This window comes from Drosophila teissieri, chromosome 2R (genome assembly GCF_016746235.2).
Source record: "Drosophila teissieri strain GT53w chromosome 2R, Prin_Dtei_1.1, whole genome shotgun sequence".
Taxonomy (NCBI): Eukaryota; Metazoa; Arthropoda; class Insecta; order Diptera; family Drosophilidae; genus Drosophila; species Drosophila teissieri.
Genome location: NC_053030.1, coordinates 12,969,720 through 12,990,131, shown reverse-complemented (window position 1 = coordinate 12,990,131; position 20,412 = coordinate 12,969,720). Strand labels below are relative to the sequence as shown.

At 45.1% G+C, this 20,412-nt stretch overlaps 2 protein-coding genes across 21 annotated transcripts; both read right to left on the bottom strand.

Annotated features, from left to right (window-relative positions):
* Nucleotides 1-257: 257 nt before the first annotated feature.
* LOC122612220 (plasma membrane ascorbate-dependent reductase CYBRD1) lies at nucleotides 258-10,380 on the bottom strand. Of its 4 annotated transcripts, none has more exons than XM_043785674.1 (6): nucleotides 10,053-10,380; nucleotides 8,094-8,249; nucleotides 1,309-1,532; nucleotides 1,022-1,244; nucleotides 794-958; nucleotides 258-644 (listed from the first exon to the last, which is right to left on the bottom strand). In XM_043785674.1, the coding sequence occupies exons 2-6, from the start codon at nucleotides 8,210-8,212 to the stop codon at nucleotides 503-505; spliced, it is 873 nt and encodes a 290-aa protein (XP_043641609.1). In that variant the 5' UTR covers nucleotides 8,213-8,249; nucleotides 10,053-10,380; the 3' UTR covers nucleotides 258-502. The 4 variants fall into 4 exon arrangements, with proteins under 4 accessions (XP_043641609.1, XP_043641611.1, XP_043641612.1 ...); XM_043785676.1 differs by lacking the exons at nucleotides 8,094-8,249; nucleotides 10,053-10,380 and adding exons at nucleotides 5,255-5,526; nucleotides 5,970-6,062; XM_043785677.1 differs by lacking the exons at nucleotides 8,094-8,249; nucleotides 10,053-10,380 and adding an exon at nucleotides 5,255-5,772.
* A 348-nt stretch (nucleotides 10,381-10,728) lies between these two features.
* Nucleotides 10,729-20,055, bottom strand: LOC122613424 (glutaminase liver isoform, mitochondrial). Of its 17 annotated transcripts, none has more exons than XM_043787600.1 (7): nucleotides 19,686-20,050; nucleotides 16,419-16,525; nucleotides 14,167-14,196; nucleotides 13,330-13,569; nucleotides 12,898-13,271; nucleotides 11,804-12,834; nucleotides 10,729-11,542 (listed from the first exon to the last, which is right to left on the bottom strand). In XM_043787600.1, the coding sequence occupies exons 1-7, from the start codon at nucleotides 19,878-19,880 to the stop codon at nucleotides 11,369-11,371; spliced, it is 2,151 nt and encodes a 716-aa protein (XP_043643535.1). In that variant the 5' UTR covers nucleotides 19,881-20,050; the 3' UTR covers nucleotides 10,729-11,368. The 17 variants fall into 17 exon arrangements, with proteins under 17 accessions (XP_043643535.1, XP_043643537.1, XP_043643523.1 ...); XM_043787602.1 differs by lacking the exon at nucleotides 19,686-20,050 and adding an exon at nucleotides 16,795-16,922; XM_043787588.1 differs by having other exon boundaries at nucleotides 10,729-12,834; nucleotides 19,686-20,055.
* Nucleotides 20,056-20,412: the final 357 nt, after the last annotated feature.

Genomic DNA, 20,412 nt, shown 5'->3' with positions numbered 1-20,412 from the left:
TTACGTGGTACGATCATACTAGTACTAGTTACATGGGCTTATACGAGTATATCAAAATTCTACTATAGTACCAAAAAACTGGCTAATCTAGCTTGCGAGTGCCTGGCTGCATCAGTTTCAGTTAGTTCGGCTGAACACGTCAATTTTGATTAGATTTGCTTGCTTGGTCGGCTCTTCTGCTGAGATTCCTAATCCTACACAGCTACTGAGAGATTGAAAGTGGGCAACGATTTTGATTAGAGCCATATGGTATGGAGTAGTCTAAGTGTATGAAGTGGATTTAATTTGGCATATAAAAAGGTTACAAAGGGTTCGGATAGAGTTGCAGAAGCGTGGTCTCTGTGCGCTAAGCCTGGCGAATGGACACCGCTGGTCCGTTTCCCCAAGTCCAGTCCAAGTCGCCGAGGTCCGGGATCCTCGGGTACACCTGCTGCGACTCGCTGCCCCTCCTGGCCGTGGACCAAATCCGGCGGCGGAGACTCCGACGAGCCGGACGGCCCGTCTAAATGCGCTCCGTGACGTAGACCTTCGCCGAGGCGGGCGCATTGGAACGCCGCACCGCGAAGGTCACGATGATGCCGATGGTGACGAGGGTGACGCCGATGGCGCTGGTGATGTAGTGCTCCACCAGCTTGTTCTCACTGCTGTAAAGACATTCCGAATCAATTAACCAGTTTCGCTTAATACTTAGTTGGTAATGGGAATGGAAATGCTTCATATTCATCTGTAGTTTAGCTATCTAAGCTTATATTTGTTTATGAGCTACCCATGGGTATTGCCAAACTATTCTTACCTCACGCCCACCTCGTTGACGGTTTCGCGCTCCTTCTCGATCAGTCCCGTGACGGATGAGGCAATGGCCAGCCAGAAGTTGGCCAGTCCCAAGCTGGCATGAATGGGCACCATGGCCGAGCGGCAGCTGTAGGTCTTGTTCTCACAGCACAGCATCACCAGAAAGCTGTCGAAAAAGGCTGATTAATATGCCGGATTAGGACACCGAGATGCGGTGAGAGAGACCCACCTGAAGAAGCCGATCACAAACTGGAGCACAAACATGCCCATTGTCACGAAGCCCAGCCACGAGTGGAGGCTGTAGAAGTTGACCTTTTGCAACGCGTCGTGGGAAGCGAAGACGGATATGAAACCCAGGGCGATGCACGGAATGGCCACGGCGTGGAAGAACATGTGGATCAGCTTCACATAGATGTGCTTCACGCAGCGGCACAGCCGGTAGATCAAGATGGCTAATTGGGCGTATATCAAATAAGATTAAGATGGTTACATCTACAGAATTGGCATGGTCCTTACAAAATCCGGATAGCGTGATGAAGCCAGCGATCATCAGGATGGGATGCAGATTGAACTGCTGCTTGGGACTCTCCGACCAGGCGAAGCCATCGCGGTAGAACATCACCCAGAAGAGGGTCAGCACCAGGACGCCCACCAGCAGGATCGTGGACAGGATGACGATCAGCAAGTACTCGCACCAGGAGCAGCAGTTCCAGGCATTGTCTGGATCCTCCTCATAGCGCCTGTAACGAGATTGGAGCACAGGGAAATCCATGAGAGCACATGATGCAGCCTAGAACAATTACTTTTTAATCCGACTTTTCATAAAGTTGGGTCGATGAAGGAACAGGCGGTTTAGTTCATCTATAAAGGGTCCGTCAATGGGTTTCATATTTCTATATAATCGTACTTGATACCATAACCAGTATATATCTTAAATTTCTGGGATAACAAGAATTTTATATGCATAGATTCTGATTAAGAACAGAGCTAGTGCAACTACAATGTGGGGTATGTAGGTTTCCCCTCATTAAACACAATTTATGATGGTTCCGGGGGCCGCCTTCGAATTATGGAGATTCTACCAGAGATTCTCAAGAGATTACGCTAATTGTGGGTTGAATGTGCTGCTAATCGGCCTAATTGATGGACAACAGACGGATGGATGGATCAAGTGGAATTACAGTGGGCTTAAGAGAAATCGCAATTATCTAATTTGCCTAGCAAATATCAAATTTGCCCTTATGCGTGGATGGATTAAAGATTTAAATACTTATGTCCTGGAATTTTTGCTTTCTTTGGTGTTTATGTGTAGATGTTTTTTGGATTAAAGTTGATCCTATGGCATGAGTTTGACAGCTGGGGAAAGGGTAATGGAGTCAAAAGTGTATTGTTTCCACCCAATTGCGGCGTGTCTGTCATATCAATTTCATCACTTGTCGTGCGATCGTATGACATACGATTTCGATGACTGATGCTGGGCGCAATGATCTCACCCACCCGAATGGTACAGAGATCATCATCATCATGGGCAGTGGGAGAAGTCCCAGAAAAACTCAATGGGCAGCCAAACCGAAGCCATCTGCTGATCTTTCGAAAGCTGACGGCCTGCAGACAAACTGGAGTAGAAACATTGTGCACTCGGCGCAATTAGACGCATTGCTGGCCGCCAACCAAGCGTCTAATCATCGCCAAGTGCAGCTCCTTGGTTTCAGTTGAAACTCCGAAATGCATTGGCGCAACAACGTATCGAATGTAAACAAAGCGATTATTTAAATTAATAGTGCGAGCCCCCTGTTGTGATAATGAAAGCAAAAGCGAATCGAATTACCAGCAGCCATTGCTCTCGCTTTCACGACACTTGCATCACTGCATTGTGAAGATAATGCCATGGGGTGCCGCCGATGCTGCTGCTCCAATTTACATGCGACACTAGCCGCGAAGTGCAACTGCAACGGACTTGCCGCATCGGACACGGCGGAGCGGGATCGGTGTGGCACCGAGTGTGTAAAGATCGGAGCACTCGGAGAAAATGGGGAGACGCAACTGGGATTCATATGAAATATATAGGATATTAACCCAATCTAAAAGGTATTGTATACACAAAAGATTAAAATTTATTTGCCGGAGATGCGATCTTCTAATTCCGGATCGAGTTAAAAAAAAGTTCTCTATATGTATATATGTATCTATATATGTGTATATAAGTTAGTCAAAACTAATAAGTTTCTTACTGATCAGATGCAATAAAAAAGGACGTTATCAAGGGATTACTATCACTATGATCATATGATGAGTTCATGATTAAAATAACTAACAAATAGGTAAATAATATTATTTCGCACATTAAGATCAATGATTGTTTCAGTTATTAAAGTTCTGATTATATCAAGATCGTTTTAATTGAAGATAAGAAATTCGTTCTGTTTGTTGACAGGCAAATGCCTCTACATAAATCAGACTTTAAAATAGATTAATGGCGATCACTGATCACGTTTCTTGCTGTGCATCCGATGGCGGTGTCAATGAACGAGTGTCTGCCACAAGTTGCACTCCTCCGCCGCCGCCGCCGTTTACGTGAATGTGGATGTGGATGTCGATGCGGCTGCAGCTGCGTCTGGGTTTGGGAATGGGAATGGGTATGGGTAGGGGTTGGGGTTGGGTATGGGTTTGGGATTGGTAGTGCGGTTGGGGCAGGCATTTAGCTATCAACACATTGCAGGGGGGTGAGGTTGGGGGGCAGCTTTAGCTGCAGTGGCTGTTTTGGTTTAACACACATTTCACTTGCCGCAGATTGTTGGAAAACAAGCCCACACCACCAGTGTGTGCGGTGTGTCTGTAAATGTATCTGTATCTTTAGCTGCACATTTGTATCTCTTTCACTTTTCATTTGCTCGCAGCGCTGAGAAATTTTCGCTAAAAGCTTTTCGTTTTATGGAAAACTCGTTTCTTGGCCGCCACCTGTTTCATGCATTCGAATCTGAACCTGAACCTCAGCTTCAGCCACACTCTGAGCCAGACTTTTTGAGCCGGGTTTTTGGCCTAGGTGCAGCCACTCATGGCTAATGGGTCATCGTGGATGAAAGGCTATTGACTCGGCGGTGGCACCCACTGCAAATGGGCGGCGAGTAAACAGAGAAAGCGCATCAACTTTGCAGCGTAATCTGGCAATTCCTAGAGTCATTTAACAAATGCAAATAAATGCATGATTTGTGCAAATATATGCCGAGAAAACCACGATGATTGATTTAATGAATATTTATGACTTGGCATACAGTAACAATTAATTTTCTTCAATGCAAATAGTGCGATAAGCCTACATCTGAAGCATTATAGCTTGATGTCTTCATTTTAGGGCTTTAAATGTTATATATATTTTTGACCCCGAACTTCTAAATCAAAATATTTTATCTAAGATATGCAAATTTGATTTGCCTTCTGCGAGCATCAAGTTTAAAATAATATTATATCTTACAGATATAAAGTGTTTAACCAAGTCTAAGCCCTTTACATTTCTTATCTGCAGATAAGCAAACTCTTCTCGTGGAACTACCTACTTATCTCGGTCATGTGATGGAGATTATGATGACCGTGACAGCGGGATGTCCAACCGAGAGTGGATCTACAAAAAGGTGTACTAATCAGATCAGATAGTAGGGAAACCAGAACTTCTACGAAGGCCGCTATAAAACGGGGCTAATTATGCCTACAACTTGCGATTTACTTGTGTAGTACCTAAAGTGGAGCAATGCTACTGCTAGTTACTGCTAGAAAGATGAAAATATGGACAAAGCCTGGTGACAGCGGAATGGTAGCAGGAAGCCAGGGCAAAATTCAATTAAAGAAACCATCAGATGTAACAAGTAACGAGCTGGCGCGGAATGCACAATTAAAAGTCTGCGGATCGAGGCAAATTAAAGCATTTGCTGTCGCACGCATGGCTGAAAATCACTCTGAAACTTAAACACTGCAACAACACACTTCTGCGTATCCTGCGGGTTGATTATGACGAAGTACGAGTACGGCATACTACGGCATATATACTGGTCTGATCCCAAGATAACAACCGATCCGATGCGATTCGATGTGGCCGGGGGGTTACTTTACAATGCCTGGCATTTGTTTAGAGACGACGTTGATGTCGCGGCTTGTTTAATTGAAGCGATCTCGCGAGGGAGTGCGGGTACCATCCAATAATCCGAAGCAAGCCCCCACAAATACATACAAATTGAAATTGTATCTTGCAGATACAATCGAATTCGCGCTAGCCAACAACCTGACACTATCACTTAACATGTGTACCCCCTGCGTTCGATCGAAGTGCTTTTCCTCCACAAGCGGCAATTGTTTAAATTAAATAAATACACTCGAGAACAACACGCAATTCGCTTATATTAGGTCTAAAGTCTGGCCCTGGGAGTTTGGCTTTCTTAGTTGTTTTTCTTAGTGCGATTTTGGGACTTACGATGTTGTCGTTCCTCCACGCGGCATTTTGGCCAAGTGGCGATCTCGCATTTAGCCAAGTGTTGCTATTTGGGCCGAAATTTGTTGGGTTTTTCCGCTTACGCTGTCACCGCCACCCACTAGACCAAGAATCGCAGAATCGCTGGGCGGTGCGTCACGGATCGGCTCTATATAGTTTTCTATATATGTATGTTCAATGTATCTGGGATGGCCCAACTAAAGGTCGTTTATATATGCGTTTTCCGCGTAATTGGGCTTCTATGTATATCGGTTCTGTAAAATGCCACAATCGAGAGACAATTGAGAACCGAAGTCTGGCTATGGGATCGCAAATCGCTAATCGCTTATAGAACTTTTCCAGTTTGAATACAGATGCTAATCGAGCTGAATGCGTTAATTTGTCAATCACACGGAGGCCGAAAAGCGATCCCAAAACTGTGACGGATTCGGTTCGTTATCTATTCATGTGTTCATGTAAGGGGCCGCGGTTCACAACGAATTTAATCAAGCTGCGATTTGATAGATGCAAATTTTGATTCTCGCCTAACAACGCGAATAAGTACTTTTTAGTCAAAGAAAGTAGCCAATTCACAAGAAAGGCACCCAAAAATGTTGGGCATAAACAAAGCACTTTAAATGAAAAAGTGTGTTTTTTTTTTGGTAAATTTCTCGATGCTTTTGTTTATATAGCTCCTTTTGTTAACAGTCGCACTAACACAAACAAACGCACGAAAATCCTCTATTAAATTCACTCAATTTCACTATCAAATGAAGTGTAACGACGATCAGATCGCGGCGATCAGCTAGAGGCAACTGAAAATTTATTTCAATTTTCTGCTAGCAGCTTTCTGGAGCTAAAAAATCGAGATGCGTTTTTAGATCCTATGGGCGCAACTTTAGCGGAGACATCAACTGATCCTAAGCTCTGAAGCAGGTGACAGAACCTTTTATGGGCAGCAGCAGAGAAGTGAACCATTGGAGGATCAACATTGCGGAGACATCAACCCAGCATTTCAGCAGGGAAACCAACCATGGCCAGAAATTTGAATTTCAAGATGTGTGTTAATTATTTGGCTAACGTTTTTTGATTAGCGAGATTTATATCTGGGTTTCTTTCCGACGCGACCTTGTATTGCGCAATCTATGGTCTACTTGATCTCTTGAGATTAGGGGTAAATAAAGTTAAGATAAAAGATAGACTACTTTGTCAGCTGACTGGAAACTGGTGGCAGAAATAAGTGGCACTGTGATAAGGAAAAGGTTTTAATATTAAAGTAAAGTAGACTAAGATTATACATAAGATGACAGAAATAGTCCGCTAACTACACTCGGAAACTAATTAGTGGACACCTGTTTGTCAACGATACAATCGTGACTATAAATAAATGAGTAAATAGGAGTATCAATCAAAACACCTGCCAGCAGCAGCCTGAATCAATCAAATATTTATGGAAGCGGGGCTTCCACTAATTTCCCAGCGAAATACTGGGTCAGCAATTGCTGGTGGAGCGGGATAGGGAGAAACCACCTCCACATTCATCTACCTTATGTCCCATACCCACTCCTATTAACCCGTAAGGACAACAAACACACCCTGGGACTTTGGGTGATTATTCCGGCTCCTTGGAGCCCATAAGCCAAGTGGGTATTGTGCGGGCAACGCGCCCAAAAATTACTGGAAATCAAATGAAAATGAAATGAAAACGAGGCGGCGAAAAGGTTGAGTCCCCGGGAATAGCAGGAAAAATACCAGTAATTACTCGAAGCTTAGCGAGCTTCGTGCCAGAAATTGGACAAGGACATGGCCAAAGGACGTGGGAGAATGGAGAATGGAGGATTCCGGGGCGGAATGTTTACGGCCAAGTTACTATGTGAGTTGGGCGCACGCGATCAACTGTTGAATTCGTGGGTTGTACGGGTTACAGGAAGGATGTGTCCCGGCTTTTTGTGTGATTTGCAACGAGGTCGCATTAAAATAAAATTTACGACTTTCAAAGATACGTGAATTAGGAAATTGGCGCGTAAAAATAACCTCGACCTCCTGCCCCTCCTCCTCGTTCTTCTCCTCCTCCTCCTCCTACTTGTGAAAGGGTGTGTAGGCGTCGACATTGCTGTTCTCCGTCATTGTTAATTAGTCTTTGGGGCAATTCCTGACGTGCCCGGGCACTATTTCATGTAAATATTACACATACGCCGCGTGGTGCCATTAAAATCGATTAAAGCCAGCGTACAAATGGCCGAGTGTCTAAGTCTTCCCCTGTTTTCCATATCTCTCATCCCAAGAGCTTCCAACTGGCAGATGAGCATCGCATTGGAGGAGATGGGCAAGGCCAATTGCCGGCTAGACAAGAGCTGCAAATTGGCCTCCGGGGAAATTGGTCTCCATGTTCTTGGGCCTGCCTCGAATTTGCCATGCATAAGTGACACAATTTACTTAAATATTGATAAACAAATGTGTTGGGGAATCTGTTGACTAAATTGTGTTGATTAGCTGCGAATGGGGGATTGATTGCACGAGCGGTAGTGATATTATAACCGAGAAAATGTAACCTTTCTTATAAATATATTTAAAATTAAATAAAGTAAAGATAGATATTCAAATGCGTATTATAGAAATTTCTTTCCTTGTACTAGTGTAACTTTAAACATAACTTAGTTGCCCAAGAATGTTATAAGCAATAAATGCAGTGTAAGTATTTTTCTTAAGAGTTTTGATGGGAGGCAATCTTTGACTATCTATATTACACTTAGTCTTATGGAAGAGCTGGTTTAATATTTAAAGCAACCGACTATACACCCATTTAAGGTCTATTTTTGGCGTATGGGTAATGTGAACTCACTTTTCATCTGGCGGCGGGGGCATCTCGATGCCATTGGGAGTTCCCGGGGGCGACTTCTCGCTGACCCTGTCCATGGCCTCCTCCATCGGCGGGAGGGGACTCACCGAGTTCGTGTCCATGTGAAAGCAATCAATTTTGATGCCTCTGCTCCGCCGGCTGCAGTGCGAGAAGAAAAACATTTATGAGGCTCGGCATTTAAATGTGGCACTTTAATAGAGAGAACAACAGTGCAGCAGCAGGATTTCGATTCAGATTCGGATGCCACATCCGCAACTCTGCATAATAATAGGGGGTGTAGCTCTCATCTGCTGATGAATGGCGGCGCCGCTACATGTCTGTATATATGTATGCATGTATATATAGTTCTGTGGAATATATGGGCCTTTCGAATGGGGGGAAAGCAAACATAATAAGCGGGGAAGCCGCTTTTCATGGCGGGAAGTTGGAATGGCTTTTGGCATTTATTTTTGGCGACTCCACAAGGTGGCAAAAGTGCAGCGTCAACTGAAGTCCAGGGCATTGCACTTGGCTCGCTCTCTGTTTGTTTTTGTTTTTTTTTTTTCTTTCTGATTTCACGTAGTTCTGCAGCCGCCTCTGCCATGTGTGAAATTGGCTCATCACACGTCCGAATGCGTTCTGCAGAGAGCGCCAATTTCCGATTCACTTCGCCCGTCAAGTCGAAGATACTCCGGATACTCCGGATACTTCAGATACTCATACTCCAAGTCAGAATGTGTGTGGGCTCCGTTCGGCGCCCTTTTCCTGCTTTCCCACTTTCCCACCAATCAATTATTATCGGACGTTCTAGTTCTTGGGGGTTCGTCGAACCCGATGCAGAGACACTTGATGGACACATCAATGCCTGGCATTTGCTGATGCCGAAGCCAACTTCCTTTGCCAACCAGCCAACCATTCAACCGGCGACCACAGTCCGCCCCTCCGTTCCGAAATTCCTGCGAATCGTTTGCATAGCCTGTCCATAGCACTGTCCCTATCCACACACACATGTGTCCAGTTCCCACGGCACTGGACGGTGGGCATTGGGGATTGGGGATTGACACACTCCCTCCGCCTGGATTAAGCTGATTATACAGGTCCCAACTTAAGGGTATTATTAGTAAATGAGGGAGAGACATGTTCGGAGTTCGGAGTTCGGATTGTGGGTGCATTCAGTTCGGTTTCGATTCGAATCACTAAAGTCTCTCGCCCTCAGTCATTTGATTTGCTCTTTTGGGGAACAAAGTAAAGTTCTATTATGGAGCACGGAAAATCCAAATTATTATGTTACACAAGGGCTAATTTCTACCATCTATATTTCCTCAGTAACATATGGAACAACATTATTAACTAATAAATAAGATTACCTCATTAAAGGTTTAATTTGCGCTGCTAAAGTCTTTGAAACCTCCTAAATACTTGTCCACAAATTAATAATAAGAATTTCTATTAGATCCAAGATCTCGTTGTTTCCAGGGGGCAGAGGCAGACCTACTTCCCAATCCCCAATCGCCGTGGGCTACTTTCTGGAGAGGAAGCTGGACATTATGCAATCCCGTAGCTGCTGACGCTGCCCATATCTGCGCCAAATGAAGCAAACAAACAAAGCGAGCGGCCAAAAATCCACTCACAAAAGAAGGGCTCCAAATATTCCGAGGCCCGGATATGCAGCGACTTGTGCAGAGCGATTGTCAATGCTGGGGGGGAATGCAGAAATCGGGTTCTAGGAGGCGGAATGGGTTGCAATGGAGAGGCTGTGCCATGCCTAGTCTTCCCACAATAGACGTCCTTTGTGGCGGGGACTTAATAATCCGATTTGGGTCTGGCGAAATCTGTGTTTTATGCACTCTTATATGAGAAGCCAGCTAGGCAGCTGGCAAAGCGGAAACGGAAACGAAAACGATGCTCCTGTTGTTCTGGCCACTCTCGATTTACTGTCTTTACGGGAAAATGTGAACCTACCCCAAGTTCGTGTGGCGTGCGGCGTGTGCGATGTGGTGTGGTGTCAAAAACCCTTTTCAATGAAAACTTAATTACTCTATTATGCACAAAACTCTCGGCAAATGGTGTATACGCTTAATTGGATTTGTGGCCGCTTCAACGAGCTGGAATTTAACAATTTTCCCCAATTAATTCATCTGCCCGAACGCGAGCGGAGTGCATCCCTCCTCCGGCGGAGTTGGAAGATGAAAGGGAGCTGACGGATGATGGAAACACCAAGTCCGCAAACAAACCGGCACGGAACACACACGTTCTTTCAGTCAATAACACCCACGTCCGAACTCCACGAATGCTGCGAACGAACTGAACCTTGCGGCACTGGGAAAGCCAACCGATGACATGCCATAATGCTGCCATAATCCAGCTTCGTGTCTGGTGTCTTCGTGTAAAAAGTTTATAGCAAATGCTTGTAGAGTGGAACGAGCTGTGTAAATTTAATGTAGAATCAATTGAGTGATGGATGTTTGAATTATTACGATGATTTCAAAACCCGTGAGGTTCCAGGTTTATTTAAAATAACGTAAGTTCCAAGCATAAGCCAAGCCATCTTTCAATCACCATACAAAACTACAAACTTCAGACAGCTGTAAACAGCCCATCAACCAAAAGTAAAGTTCATATAAGGTACAATTTGATGTTAGTGATTTAAAAAGTATAATTGCCATTGTTTATTAGAAATTTGTAGTTACACGTCTTTTATTACAAATTTTAAAAGTTTGGGTAAAAGGATTTAACCATTGAACATCGTGTATAGTATAGTCTGCCACCTTAAAAGACCCATTAAGTAACGATATTCAAATATTTGTGTATTTTCAGCTAAACGTGTATATATTCAATCGCTATCAGGTATATCTAAACAGACATATATTGATCTTTATAAACGGGATTATTAATACACATTCAAAAGCATACAAATATCAATTGACAAGTACGAATGCAATACATTTACGCGGGTCACAGACCCAAATTGCGTGGGTTAGTTAAGATATCCGTAAGGATTATTGTCATTGTTTCGTAGGATAACATGGAATTTTTGTGGCTATCTAAGCACTACCAAGTACAAGTACAAATGCCGCTCGTGCAGTGGATCCGCCGCGAAGGACGACGACTTGCACGATGGGATGACTACTACAAATTATATAGGACTAACCGGCCAGCGTGAACTGATGGTATCTCGGGTACTCTTAACTTTAATCTAATACATCATATATAAACTAAAAGGTTGTGCGAATAATTTAGTCAGAGAGATTCTGCTGGGATCCCGGATCTCTGTGCGCTTATAGTCCCGGCTTGGTTTTGTCATCGATGCTGCTTCCGACGCTCGCCGTACTGCCCGCATCCGATGGCACCGGGCTGGATCGTCCTGATCCTGCCCTGGATCCGGATTCCACAGGCGTGGGAATGGGACTGGTGGTCGGACTGGTCTCCAGGTCGCTGGTGCTGCAGATTTCCTGGAAGGTGAGATTGGAGTTCAGCTTTAAGTTGTCATTTGGAATGCTTTGATTTTGCCCCAAGAGGTTTCCCGTCTTCAAACTTGAACCTGGACTTGAACACGGACTTGAACCTGGACTTAAACAGGGACTTGAACTTGGACTTCGACTTGAACTTGAACCTGGACTTGAACCTGGACTTAAACACGGACTTGAACTTGGACTTGAACCTGGACTTGAACTTGGACTCGGACTTGAACACGGACTTGAACTTGAACTGACCTCATCCGCTTGTGTCTTGCTGGTCACCGCCTCGGGGTTGCACTCCTCGTTGGACAGATCAACCTTCTCGGCCCAGGAGCGCAGGAACTCCACCACGTGGCTGTGGCCAAAGTTCTCGGCCTCATCCACGGGCAGATTGCCCCAACGATCCTTGGGGTTGTGGGGTACATGGCACTGCTCCAGCAGGAACTTGACGCACTCCAAGTGTCCCTCGGAGGCAGCCAAGTGGAGGGCAGTGCGACCATCGTAGTCGGCCAGGGTGATGTCCATTCCGGAGAGACGATGGCGGCGCAAGGCCGTCACATCTCCGCTGGCAGCTGAGAAGAGCAGATTCACGATGGACAGGCCCTTGGTCTCGTAGCGGTGCTTCCTGGGATCCTTTTTGTTGGACAGATGCTTCAGGTTGTCGTAGCGATGGAAGTTGAACATGGAGACCAGCTCCTCGCAAAACTGTAGTCCTCTCACTGTATTGCCCAAGTGATCCAAGGGCGGGGACCAGGCGAAGATGCCCATTACGTTGGGGATGACTAGCATCATGCCGCCACTGACTCCGGACTTGGCTGGCAGACCCACCTTGAAGGCGAACTGCCCGGAGTAGTCGTACGTGCCGCAGGAGTGCATGATCGAGAGCACATCCCGGATGACCTCCGGCCGGAACACCTTCTCCTCGGTGGTGGGACAGATGCCACCGTTGGCCAAACTGGCGGCGATCACGGACATGGCCTCGCAGTTGGTCTCCATGGAGCAGCACTGGAAGTAGAAGTCCATCACCTCCTTAAGATTGGTGCGCTTGGGGAAGCACTTGTTCTCCCGCATGTAGAAGCCCAGCGCGTAGTTCCTATCGGCAGCTTCCCGTTCGGACAGGAAAACGGCGTTATTGAAGCCGATGTACTCTCCGCCGGACAGCCGCTTGAACCAGGACATGGTGTAGTCGAAGATCTCAGCGGAGGTCATGTCCGGCTTCACCAAGGCGTTCATCAGCGAGCAGGTCAGGATGGCCCCAGCGTTGATCATCGGATTGTGCGGCTTTTCTGTGGAATAATATAATTGTAATTTATTCACATCAAGGATGGCATAGTTGGTTTCCAACTTACTGTTCTGATCCAGGACGAGGTCGTTGAAGATCCTGCCGCTGGGCTCCTGGCCCACATACGAGTGCACCACCTTGGGGCCCAGCTTCTCCAGGGCAATGGCGTAGGTCAGTGGCTTGCTGCAACTCTGGAGTGTGAAGGGCACGTCCACGTCGCCGATGGAGAAGCGCTGCCCATCAATGGTGCAGATGCTCAGGCCCCAGGAGTCGGGATTGTAGCGAGCCAGCTGCGGAATGTAGTCGGCCAACTTGCCCAGGGTGTTGCTCTTGCAGCGATTGTAGATGTCCTCGATGTCCTTGACGAAGCTCGTAAAGTCGGGGATCACGAACTGCTGCCGGAAGGCCTTGGCAATCAGCACAATATTGGGGGCCACCACACTGGATAAGAAAGGATTATAATCTAGGATTGGCATAACTAAGGCTGGCTATGACTTACGCCTTGAAGGTCTCCCGATTGAGATGCTGCGTTTCCGCGGAGGAGCCCGTCTCGTAGTTGTTCAGCTTGTGCACCTTCTTCAAGTTGTCCATCAGTTCGCGCACTCGCGGATCGTTCCTGCGTATGCCGGTGGTCTTGAGCCCGGCCAGGAACTTGCCCATGGAGATGAGGCCCGTCTCCTCGCTGGCGAACATGTCGAATAGCACATCCTCCGCATTTCGCTGCTCCTGCTCGCGATGGCTGTGAATAGGTGGATAGTTGTATAGGGTGAGATTGGTGAATAGGAATACGACCAGTTGGTACTGGCAAATTAGCGAAATAGTTTCGTAGCCGCAGAAAAGCAATTGGGTTTAGGGCACCTGCTAATTGAGCGGCGATCCCCGACTGAATTTTAGCATGCGTGTGTGGAAAGGCAAGGCAAAAATCACAAATAATACTGCTACTACTAAGGGGTGTAGTGGTGTAGTGGGGGGGGTGGAACTTTAGCGGGGGTTTGTCTTTAGCCAACTGGCGCTGAAGTCCAAGTGCTAATTGGCTCACAGACATCTAATGCAGCGCGGCCAAAAAAACTGCACAAATCCAGTTGGACTTCTCTGAATATCTAAATATAGATCTTCCTCCATGGTTGGCCGATTTGATTAATTGGACATTTTATAGGAACTGTCAATTTTGGGAAATCAGTTCGCGCAGACTACAATCTACTCCAATTTAGTCGAGTTGGGCTTGATTAAGAGATCGTTTGGTTTATGGTGTGGTGTGGCATGGCAACGGATTCAAATTCAAAATTCTACTGGGGGGTGTAAAAAGAAAAGCAGAACAGTTCAATCGATTACTCACGGCCGCATCGAATAGTGGCGTCTCTGACTGCTAAAAGAGTGATAAACAGGATGAGCAGACGGCAATTGTTAGTTCGATTTCCATATATTGGCCATTAATGAGCGTGTAACGAGCGTCAATCGACGCAATTTTCGTTTTGGCATATAGTTATAGGGTTATATACTTATATAGGGGGTGTGTCGTATAGATATGGGGTGTGTAATGTGCACAGTCTATTTTTACGATCCCCTTGGATGGATGTACCTATACTACATATTGGCCCTGTCCCTGACTGTCTGCTTGGGCTGCACTGCACATGCCGGCACTATTTTTACCTGATTATCGCGGAAATGGTACGCACTATGGTGCCGCGGCGATTCTGCAGCGAGATGCCCTCGATAATCTCCTCAATGATGGCCGCCGTCTCCGTGGTCTCCTGCTCCTTGCCCCGCCTATAGTTCTCCTCCCGCTCCTTGGTCTCCCCATCCTCGCTCTGGCGCTTCAGCGCCTCCATTTCAGTTGGCTGCACCATCACGGCGTATACGTGATACGTGATATTCGAGGGCTTTTGGCTGATTTGTATCTGATTTATATTTGATTTGTATACTGGATGGCGAACTCGGATCGCCTTGACTTGAGCGCTGAGCTGTTGCAAGTTTAATGGGAACAACAGTAAGCGCGCTGGCATTTTATACATTAGCGAAAAGTGTGATTTTTGCTGCTCCCAGCGAACGGAGCACTTAGATAGCCACACGGATAGACGACCGCAGATCGGAGAGCGGCCACGGAGAGCAGCGCAGGGCCGGAATGTGCTAATTTCTAAATCATGTTATTGCCAATAAAATAAATTAATTAACTCCTTTTTCCCTACACACAAAGACCGCACGAGCAAACACACAACCGCGGAGCAGATATGGCTGGATTTATAGCACTATATGCTACACTGGCCATTGTCTGGCGCTCTATGGAGCAGACATTCACATGGGCACCAAAACCACCGAAAGCGATAAGGAGGAGCACGTCACGCGGCGGAACCCCGCTTCTTTGATTCCCATTCCGATTCCGATAAGAGGGTGGGCACGTCTCCGGATGACTCACATTTACCTGATATACTTCGTTATCACCTTGATGAACGTCTCCTTCTGGCTCTTGGTGCAGAGTCCGGCGACCATTTCGGCTATGATGCCGGCATCTATGAGATCCGCATCATCCTGCACTCGTTCCTTGCCCTCTTCGGTGGCGGACAGGGGTTCCGTGGCCGGAATCTCCGCCTTCTGCTCCTCCGCCTCCTTGGTGGCATTCTGCTTGACCAGCTCTATCAGCTCCTCGCCCGTCATGGACTTCAGGTCGTCCACGATCTTCTGCCTAATGCTGTCCTTGTACTGGGCCGCCTCCTCGGCGGTGTAGCCGTCCAGTGGGAGTGGCGCCCTCTCGGTGGCGTACTGCAGCAGGTTCCAACTACGATCGCCCATCATTCCGATAAGGTATAAGGTATAAGGTATCCTGCTCTTTCACTGTGCAAACTTGCGGCCCGTCACCGCCAAAATGAGACGAGTCGGCGAATGGCCAATGGTTTTATAGTTCGCCAACATCATACATCAGAGCCAATACATACATTTATACACATAGTATAAATCATTCAGCAGACCCGAAAAGAGCGAGCGAATTCGATTTTTATCTTCGTTTAATAACCGTATGTTAATTTATTTTTATGCGATCGAGATTGCCGGCAATTAGCGCGTGCTATCGGGGCAGATACCTCCCACTTGGAGCGCCCAGCCCCATAATCTCCTCCCTGCTTCCACTTGAAACAAAAGGGGGAGCTCGCAAATGTTTACCCCAAAAAGTGCCATCAAAATATTTTCGCATTTCTTTGGACTTTGGCAGAGATTGTTAATTGTGTGTGTCAACGTTTTCGGTTGTTGTTTTCAAAACAATATTTGAGTTTCCGAACTAAGAATAGCAATAGAATAGCAGCGCAAACTGCAGCGGATCTAAAAATGGATCATTGGTACTTAAAATGCAGCCTGGCAGCAGCTAAGCTGTTGACCCACTTGGTTATGGCCACGTGGGAAATAGTGGGCAAGAAGCAGCCACAGCCACAGCCACAGACGAGAAAGGTGCAAATGAGTGGACAAATATTTTGTAATCCCAATCGGACGATTGGATGCAGTTGTGCAAGTGCTCTGAATTGTTTGCGGTGTACTAGTAGTATGTAACATTGACAGTGGAAATGAGTGGGGTTAAGGGTAATATTTTGATTAAGTACTCACAGCTTGGCATTATCCTCTTTGGTCTTTGGCGTGGAACTGGTATCGTAGAAGGACAACTTTCGATTGGCAAACACCAAGTTCATAAGCGGTGGAGCGCGCAGTTTTTTCTGAAATGAACAAAATATTCGTTGTATTACAGCTGGTGGATTAGGTCGGAAATTCTCTGTTCGCATCACGTTTTCCCAGTTATGTCAAACGCGAACTTTATGGCACGTACTAGCATAGTTTCAAGGTATATCCAATGTATACCGCAACTGGATCGAAGTGCAAATAATGGACATATGCCAATTACGAGCAGCTTTTATAGAAAGAAGTTGCTTGGCCCATCCAAACATTTATGAGATCCCCGAAAATCGGCAACACTTTTGCAGCTTACAAGGATGGAAATAGCTATCATACTCCTTTGGTTCTGCGCTCTATTATATTTGTTCCCTTATATTTCTGCAATGCCAACTTCTTGCACATTATTGATTTGGAATACATATCTGCCCCAGCCTACTAATTTCTCTATTTGCGTTAATGGAGAAACTGTAATCATTCATTAGTGCAACTGGATACTTCCTGTCCTGCCGTCGATCCTAAGTACTATTGGATTGGATTACCTAACCGCATGACATCAGCGGTTCCTTCTTCATTTCATTTCCTTTCCAATTCAATTTTCTTGACTCAGTATAATTGATTGAAAATATTCCACCGACTTTATATAACTCTCATTACAGCCTTATTTGGCGAGTCTTGTGAAATTAAACCGCTTAAATTGTTTGCACGTGCCCAAATCCATGAAATACCATCAATTTGCTTCTCGTTCTCAGAAAAGGGTAAATCATGGCCTTCAAAATCTGAAATTTCATTGTTAAGTGTTTTTCGCACTCGCTGCTTATTTGCATATTATTAAACACTTATATTTCAGCGAAAGAAAGTCATGTGGCGCACATCTCGCTCAACAACAACAGCACCATCGAAATAAAAAGAATATAATATTGGGCAAACAAGTTCCGTTCAAGGGGCCTGTCACATTCGCGTGGGACTTTGGCACCTTTCGAATTCGGATACCAAAAGCTGACGGAACATTGACGCACAATTCGCGCGGAAATGCGGATTATAATTATCAGGGGGAAACGTAATCGGGGAACCTGAGGAACCCATCTTGTGCCCCATAAAAATCAATTTTTTATGCAATTTCCCAGAGCGTTCGATTATGTCAATGTGTTATGAAATGCAGCAATTTATTGATAAAAAGTCGATCTAATTTTCTACGCAGTTCGGGTTTTAATATAATGGTTACATAAAAGAAACGTAATATTAGAACTTATTTTAATGAGTAATAACTACTGTTCTATGATCTTCTAGATATAGTTTAGTACGCAAACACTACTGTCACTTATAAGACCATAAACTTTTAAGGGAAAACCTGCGAACTCTAACAATAATTAAATAAAACAGAGCTTGACTTAATGAGGCTTATGGGAGAGCCTTATCGCAGCTATAAAATATATTTCTTATTTTATCGGACTCAATTACTCCTCATGGGATATTTTCCAGAAATAAATATGTTTGATCCAGAAATTTCTGCATATTTCTTTTCCCAACGAAATACCTTACAGAATTAAATACAAATTCGCACAGTTAATGAGAAAAGCCAGCGAATATCAATTTGTTTGTTTAAGAACAAGCCAACTCTCTTATATTCCACTTCTCTACTTTTCTCTAGCGGCCATGTGCGATTGCGGAGTGAAGGGGCTTGGTTTCTGTGTTTCTATGTTGTGGCAGCTAAATATTAATAATACGCACGGTATGCTAAATATTTATGAGTGTGTGCGAGTGTGCTCTTTCATTTCTCCCATGGCAACAAAAGCAGCGCAAACATTTCGACTAGCGATGGACTTTTGCCAAATCTCCGCCAGCTTTACTCCGATCCATAATTATTTCCGCTTGAATTGCCACCTCCGACTTTATTTGTTCATAAATATGTTTTTTGTGTTGCCATGCTCACGTTTACACTATTTATTTTCGGGTGACAGTTTCGCGTGACTTTAACACTGCAAGATTCTGTGAATCACATATATACACAGCAAAAAAAAAAATGCAGAAGCAAATTTTAAATAAATTATACTGCGCTTTAAAGAGTAGGTTATACATATATAGGATTTAGATAAAATTAATATTTTTCATATAAGGTGGGATGGGATGTTTATGTCGTGTTTTTGCCCCTTGGGATAAGATTGTAATATGCTACCGATAAGAAAGTGTCTAATTTTAACCAGCTTCTTAAGCAAAGTCCAATTAAGTTTAAAAATAACACAGACAAGTAAACCCTATCAAAGTTACATAAATTATCATTTCATGGTGATAAGATTTTAGTTTAACTGAATAAGATTAGGATCGTTTGGCCGGAAATAGACCATATATCTATCTAAAGGTGGGAACATGAAACTCATGCATAGCACGGCTTTTTCTGAGTGTATTCGAATATAAATTCTTTCGACTGGCGCTGTTGTTTCACGAGCCAAAGATTAATAAATAAGCAGGCTTTTATAACCATCTCGGCTCCCATTCCCATTCCCGTTTCCAATCTCGCAATCATTGTTTCAATGTCTCGGTCAGCGTCTCGCCGTCGTCTGATTTTTCGACATTATAATAAACATTATTATGAACTTGTTGACAGCGACTACTGCGAAGTGGGAGTTCCACATGTCACATGTGGCATTTGGGCATTTGGGGGATTAAGGATGAGTGTGTCAGTTGATTTGCACCTGATTAGCACCTAGCCCCCCAAATTTGTCATGATAATTTCACAATTAATTCGCCCGGTAGTCTGTCTAGTCGCCGCAATCACAGATGCGATAAGATAAACTCAATTATCTTTTTTTTTTACATTTTGGGGAAGAGACAGGACAGTGGGTGTGTTATCTGGATATTGCGTCAGTCACGCTGCGCCTTTCATTTATCTAATTAAACTAATGCCCGGCGTCTTGGGCTAAAAATCCGGCGTTGTCAGGCTGGAAAGAAAGTCATACGCTCTTACGTGCCCAAAATCACTTCCAGGCCAGAGTCCATATCTTGGTCTTTGTTTAAGTTTCGAGATCTATTTTGGGAAACTGTTTGGCTTTTCTGCGAGTATTTGCGCATCTGTGCGGATTACGCGTTCTTATTTGTGGGCAACTCATGAAAAATCAATAGTCGGGCGAAATTTAGGCCCAAAAAATGTACTCAGTCAGCTGTTTGTCGGCTCATCCCCCCATTTGAAACACTCCGCGAAACACTCACCTCATTGATTATTTTCTGCTGCAGATGCTTGCCCGTGTGTCCGAACTTGGCGCGCTTCAAGAGATCCGTCTCCTGGTCGAATTCCTCGACGGGCTCGGCGGCGGACGCCTTGGCGCGCTGATGGACCAGCACCTGTGCCTGGGTCGTCAGAAGACGAAGGTTTCGACCGGCTAGCGTGGGAACACCTTTAAGCATTATCACAATCACTGACTTGGCTAATTGGTTGCCCTAATAACGACGACGTCTCTCTGATTCCCGGATTATCGGCTGCCTAACAGGGGGTAAACCTTAATGCTCGTACTTGGTGTCTTGTCTTGCGGGCAATGCGTTCACGTTCACGTTCAAGTTGCGTATCCGCTCCGTTGTCTGCACATGCGTTCTCTTTTACCAATCGCTGGGTACTAAAATGCCGAAAGCAGAAAGCTCATAATCAGCTCAACGCTGCCGCAAAAACGTTGGCGGCAGAAAAAGCAGCGGTGATTACTTCTTGGGTTGTGAGTAAGCATAAATAGCAGACCACTATCTCTCTCTCTCTCTTTCTGTGGGCAGAGTTCCCAGGCGGGGGAGAATATTCCAACTCTCGCTCCCAAAAGAGAGGGTGATGACGTTGCTGGGGGCCCGTCAGAAACAGTGACGTCTTTAGCAAAACTGTGCAAATGAATTTTCTACACTGGGATTAAAAGACTTATATATTATTTCGAATACAATTCAATTTGCTTTTCTATTA

What these genes read in the sequence shown, in the direction of transcription:
- LOC122613424 (XM_043787586.1), bottom strand. Translation starts at nt 15,620, where the DNA reads ATGATGGGCGATCGTAGTTGGAACCTGCTGCAGTACGCCACCGAGAGG. An exon ending in GTGATAACGAAGTATATCAG is followed by an intron (nt 14,197 to 15,249) that starts GTAAATGTGAGT and finishes TCACTCTTTTAG; the next exon opens with CAGTCAGAGACGCCACTATT. An exon ending in CCTCGTCCTGGATCAGAACA is followed by an intron (nt 12,835 to 12,897) that starts GTAAGTTGGAAA and finishes ATTATTCCACAG; the next exon opens with AAAAGCCGCACAATCCGATG.
- LOC122612220 (XM_043785674.1), bottom strand. Translation starts at nt 8,212, where the DNA reads ATGGACACGAACTCGGTGAGTCCCCTCCCGCCGATGGAGGAGGCCATG. An exon ending in TTTGTGATCGGCTTCTTCAG is followed by an intron (nt 959 to 1,021) that starts GTGGGTCTCTCT and finishes CTTTTTCGACAG; the next exon opens with CTTTCTGGTGATGCTGTGCT. An exon ending in GTCAACGAGGTGGGCGTGAG is followed by an intron (nt 645 to 793) that starts GTAAGAATAGTT and finishes ATGTCTTTACAG; the next exon opens with CAGTGAGAACAAGCTGGTGG.